At 43.2% G+C, this 6,000-nt stretch overlaps 1 protein-coding gene across 1 annotated transcript in view; it reads right to left on the bottom strand.

Annotated features, from left to right (window-relative positions):
* Nucleotides 1-6,000, bottom strand: part of LOC104985724 (chromosome unknown open reading frame, human C9orf3) — a 424,441-nt gene that overhangs the window by 25,069 nt on the left and 393,372 nt on the right. Inside the window, exon 16 of the mRNA XM_010836042.1 lies at nt 1,280-1,396. Coding sequence (XP_010834344.1) covers nt 1,280-1,396 — 117 coding nt within the window. The remainder of the gene's footprint in view (nt 1-1,279; nt 1,397-6,000) is intronic.

The raw sequence follows: 6,000 nt of genomic DNA on the forward strand, positions 1-6,000 counted from the left end.
CCCACCTCCCAGCTTCTGGTGAGGAGTGACAGGTGCCCGGCACCTGCTTTGATCCTCCCGCCTTCGTCTGCCCACTGCCCGTCACTGGGGCCTGGCATTTCAGTGGTATTCAGTCCTGATTAAAGCATAACCTCATGCCTATGAATAGAAACCGCTTTTAAACACTAATTAAAAATAACAGGCTGGCATTTAGAATCTCCTATAAACAAAAATATAAGAGCTAAAATAAATAGCAACAGTTGCATGTTTGATCTATGCTGAGATGGGTAAAAAGCTACATATGTTTCCTCTGGAGTTTTTCAATTAACTCCTGAATTTAAGTAAGGGTTTTAAAATGTATAACAAATGCTGATCTTACCTTTTAATCTAATAATGAGCAGGCTTTTCTTGACTTACTCCATCTTAAGAATTGTGAAAATAATTTTAATAATGTTTTATTTAACCCAACATGTCCAAAGTATCATTCTGACACTGTAATTGATAAGAAGAAATTACTGAGACATTCTGCTTCTCCTTAATACTGTCTCCAATACCCACAAAGTTCACACTTACAGCACAACAGCCACATACCAAGTGCTCAACAGCTACATGGGCTAATGGCTACCATATTGGACTGTACAGCTTTCAAACGTTCATTTATTCTCAAATGAACATAAATCAAATGTTTGCTTTTTAAGAGTTTTATATAAGAGAATTTTTCTGTGTGTGTGTGTGTTTTTAACTTAAGATGACTAAATACAATATTTATTATTTTATGTATTAAAAAAAAACCCTGGAACTCATCTTAGGATTCACATTGCATTCTTCATAATAAGCTAAAAGACATTAAGGCCCACATCATATTGCTTTCCCACAGCATTCAATTTTGCTTTTCAAACCACGGCTGTTAAGATTTAGTTTTCATTTCCTTTACACATGGCTCCCTTCCTGTTCTAACTGAATGCAACCAAGAAGCTCTGGCACGTCTGAGCCAAGTTTCCTTAATATGCAACAGGACGGCGCCACCGTCATGCACACAATGATGCACCCAAGTTCACAATTCAGAAGCCTTCCATTCGTCTGCTCATTCCTTTTGGAGACTTATATGCGTCTTAACAATTTAAGAGGAAAGGGGGGAAAACTCAGGACTTAAAAATACCGTGGTAATGCCCAGGATCAGAGGCCCCTACTGGAGCACACCACCAGGGAAGCAGTTTCCATAATTTGGGACACAATGGGACCATCACTCTTCACCAGCAGTGAGGGCCCATGGTTTAAACTCTGAGGGTGTTCTCATTACCTCGGCATCCTGCTCCGAGAGGCGGTATATCCTCTCAAGGCTCTGCAGAGTTCGTGGAGTCACAGTCTTCTGCTCCAACAGATGCTCCAGAAGCAAGACCAGTTGGTCTGGAAGAAGCTGAGGACAAAACCACACAGCCTGTCAAGATGCCATTCAGCTTACAAGAAATTAAACCCAAATGTTCAGACCAAAGCCAGCCAAACCAGGGTAACCTGGGCACTTGCAGTGGCTGTCTGAAACATGGGAAGACTAGAGGCCTGACTCTGGTAAAACCTCAAGGTTTACACTGCTTCTCCAAAGACACTGCTTTCTGGCGCCTGATGAATCCTACTTTCCATGGGTTTTTCATGTCAGTTCTATATTTAAGGGCAGATCAAAACTGGGTTTATCTTTTTTTTTTTTTTTAGGTTGTACACCATGCATTTTTTTTTAAGATGTACAATGTGATGACAAGGTACATATACACCGTGAATGATAAAAACTATGCTTATCTTAAAACATTACCATGGTTTTATTAGATCTTTTTCTTTACAGGATGCATATGCCAAAAAATGTCATTTAGCCTAGACAAATACTCTTAAGAAACCATCTGATTTTAGGTAAACACATTAAAGTTTAACAGAAATAAGAAGCAACTTTCATATTTCCTTCTTTAAAACATAAATCTTGCAAATGTACACCAAGAAATAAAGAACATGCAATAAAACTAGAGCCATGTCTCATAATCCATTATAAAAACTGTAAGTTTACTATTCCATCAGAAAAAAGGTTGTTATGTATGATTATATACATATATACAGCCACCCCACCCCAACTACACAAGGTCACTCACATTCCTGAGTTTTCATACAGGGTAAGGAAAAATGGCATTACCATTTAAAGGCAAAAAGAGGAAGATGTTTTTATATATTAATACTTCAAAAATAACACAAACTAATCTGTGAAGAAACAATACTTGTGAAATCCAAGAACTTAGTTCCTAGACCAGCCTCTAGCACAGAACTCAAACTATTGACCAAAAAAAAAAAAAATCAATTTAAGATGCATCTTGTAGGAACCAAAAAATATTTATTCTAAAATGAAGGTTTTAAAAGAATTACTATGAATTCCACTGTTCTCGACATTTAGCTTTTCTCCATTCCTGCCTATGCCCAGACAGTCCTTGTCAACTAACCCAACTAACCCAGTTCTGAAAGTCAATACTATAGCAATAGAATATTCACAAGAACACCTGGATTTTAATCTCTACTTTGTTCTCTAAAAGCAATGTTTAAAATTATCGGTTTCTCCCCCATCCTCTCTTTACCTTTCAGCCCCCAGGCGTGCAGTCCGCCTCCGCCTCCTGCCTCCATTCACACACACACTTTTCCAAAACGTGCTGGAAGGAAAACCCAGGAGAGACCGCATACATGACATTTACCACGTAATGCCACGAAGAAAGCCTTTCCTATTATTTTCTCGCCTCGCTTTTCTAAGGTCTAATAAAACCCTCACTTCCCGCTAGACAGACGGACAGACACAAAGGCACAACACTTGATTCTTGGGTATTTTCATTTCGTAACATCACTCCATCCGCTGAAGAGTCAAGGGTGGATCCTCTCTCAAGCTGACAGAAGAAAGGTGCTTCAGCAAAAACGGTTACAACTCAGCACCGACCCCGTGAGATTACACGGGAGAACACTTAATTTCCTTCCATTAAAACTATTGTGTTTGTAAGATGCTTTACAACATAATGACTAGTACCACAAAGCCAGTTTTCCATTTTCTCCAGTTTCAGACACAGGAGGCTACTTTTAATATCTTGCTATTAAATCTGCTGTTTTACAAAACAGACCCAGTCCAGAACCACAGCTGCTGCGGAGCATCCATACCATACCCTTGTACACCATTCACACCGCGAGCGCTTGGCCAGCGGGCCCTCGTGGCCCCGGGCAGAGGGAGGCATCTCACCCAGCCTCTGGCATTCCTGACCAGGAAGCAGAGCTGAGACTCCGTGCGCGCCCCCGGTTCCCTCACGTTCTCTCCCATCCATCTCCCTGCAGTCTCGCTCTCTGGATCTTCCTTCCCTGCATTCCAAGAGGGGCTTTCCTCTGGTGGAGGCTAAACCTTCAGCCCCAGCCCTGATTGTAACCCTCATTTCCCCCTAAGGCCACTCCCTGACTGCCCTCCTGCACTTGAACCCTTCTCACAGAGTCTATTCTTTCTCCTCAAAATGGTCTGTCCCCACCCCATGGCTACATCCCTTTCCAAAACGTGCTCCACGTGCCTCCACCCCCAACCTCTGCCTCAACTGCAGTGGCCTGGCTGGTGCGCGTCCAGCAGCAGCCCACCTGCCTGTACAGGGGCAGGGTTGGGGGCGTCCCCAGATCGGGTCAGAACGGCTGGCCAGTCCTGCAGCCCCAGGAGCACTCTCAAAATTGATCAGCAGTGCTTCCACAGGCAGCCAATTTAGGGTAGCCACAGCTACACAAGAAGACAGCTTCTAGGGAAAAGCCCAGCCTGATACAGCACAGAACACCCATCACCTGGGGGTGGGGGCCTCAATCACTAACTAAACACAGCAGGAACAAGCCCAGCCAATTTGTGGAATTACAGAGAAGGAAGGAGTAGAAAGAAAAGCATCTCCCTATTACATGCCTGAGCTTACAAAGAGGCCTATTGTCAGTTGAGGATTTGGTTTAGACTAGAGAGACCCAGGGAGGAAAGAAACCCTGGGTAAGATGACTAGTTTGGTCTTCAACTTACCCTAACTGGATTTAACTAATCAACTCCAGTTCAGAGTTACTAATATGTGATCCTATCAAAATACCTGGATTCACACTTTTACCTCTCTTGCAGTTTCCTCCTAAACAAAAAGTTCATACATACCTGCACAGAGAAACAGAATCAAGAGGATCACTGCAAGTTTCTGTCCTCTCCTAATTTTACACAATGGAAAAATACTTAAGACTAAGCCCCCTGACTTAAGATGGGCAGCCAAGATAGAAGGGAGGGGAGTCAAGCCTTGGTGGTTATTTGTTAAGTTTAATTTAATTGGAGAAAGGTAAAGAGCAGGCATGCACACACCCCACCAGCTCTCCCTCCTCCTTCACTAAGGCATCCCGTGACTGATGCAAGAACCGGCTTGTTCAGAGGCAGGCAGAGGCACCAAGGACCAACACAGAGAACGAGAACATTCCTCCACAATGTGCAGCATTCTTCAGATGGACTTGTACAAGTGACTTCCAGTAAACAACTTGTAGCCATCTGGCTTTCAACTGTAACTCTTCTAATTGGGGAGGGGGGGGGTGTATTTCAAATCAGTGATCAAATGCTATTTCAGTACACAGAAAACAAAACTAATTCAGTATCCTTCAGTCACAAATGAGTGAGTAAACATTACATAATGTTCACGTAAGATTAAAGATCGAAAAGAGGATATTAAAGCAAAAATGTGGTAAGTCGCTCACTTTAATACAGCACATTTCTCTTTGTAAAATAAACATTTACTCCCTATAAAACCACCCTACAATGAAAAAGAAGTACTAAGTAATAAACTAAAATGTTTGCAAAGCAACTGAGAGATATTATACATGAGCAATCGAGCTCAGACGCAGTGCTGGGTGCCACCCGCCCTGGCAGCTGGCACAGCAGCACTGGGAAATGCTGTGCGGGTCACTCCACTCCCACCCACGTAGAAATCAAATTAAATTTCACATGACTTCTAGGCCAACTGTGTTTAATACAGCAGTACGGAGCCGGGTGGAGACAGACATGGCTTTAGTCACACCATGGAGTGATTAAGAAAAATAAAGCGCTTGCTTCAGCGCATTATCTCCTGAGAAAGCAGCCCCTTCCGACATGATAGAAAGAACCTGTCTTTATTTCTGAGGGTCTAGTAGCACTCACACCCACAGTTCAACAGTGATAGGAATAGAAAGTTCTTTCCTTTGCACAAACAAGGAACTCATGACGGGGTTATTATTTTTTCCATATGGAAACCAGCTTGGTATTTTTAAAATGCATCTGCCTCAGAAACTCAGACAAAATAGGCATGGGGTGCCAAAGTCATGCGGGTACTTGAAACAGAGAACTTTACAACATTGGCAAACTTAACTCGAACACAGAAAATAAAACACCAAAGAAGGTCAAGTCAATACAATGAGATTTGTTAAGAATTTTAGAAGTCTGTATTCATGCTCTAAACATGGAGGATTCCATGACTGCTAATTACCCAGAAATGCACAAAAAGAGAAGAAAAGTCTACCTTGTAATTTTTTCCCAGTCAACCTAAGGGTTGGGGCAAGCCACACAAGTCTGAACAGTTCTAAAGGGTTTCTACGCAGGCTCTTGGAAAGAAAATATGGATTTTCCAAATCCACCTTCCAAGTCTACAAGGAGCACAAAGAAAACAAACCCTGACTCCTTCCGAAGCCTCCCAGCCTCTTACTGCTGTCACGGGAGCATCACTCACTCCTTGCTCCCTGAAGACCACCCACACGACCGAGGCCCCTCCACCACTTCTTCCATACGCAGGACTCTGAAAGGGCCAGCTAGCCTCGATCAGATCATGTTCCCAAATGCATCTCACTACTGACCTTGCACAGGCGGGACCAACACAAGGAAGCCGGGGCATGGAAATGTCCATGTCAACGGCTGCACCCCTCCAAAAGCGAAGGCGGGCACCTCCCCTCGCAGCCCAGCTGGCGAGCTGCAGCCGCACACGAAGGAAGTCTCAGAGA

Source organism: Bison bison, unplaced genomic scaffold, assembly GCF_000754665.1.
Source record: "Bison bison bison isolate TAMUID 2011002044 unplaced genomic scaffold, Bison_UMD1.0 scf7180017864057, whole genome shotgun sequence".
Taxonomy (NCBI): Eukaryota; Metazoa; Chordata; class Mammalia; order Artiodactyla; family Bovidae; genus Bison; species Bison bison.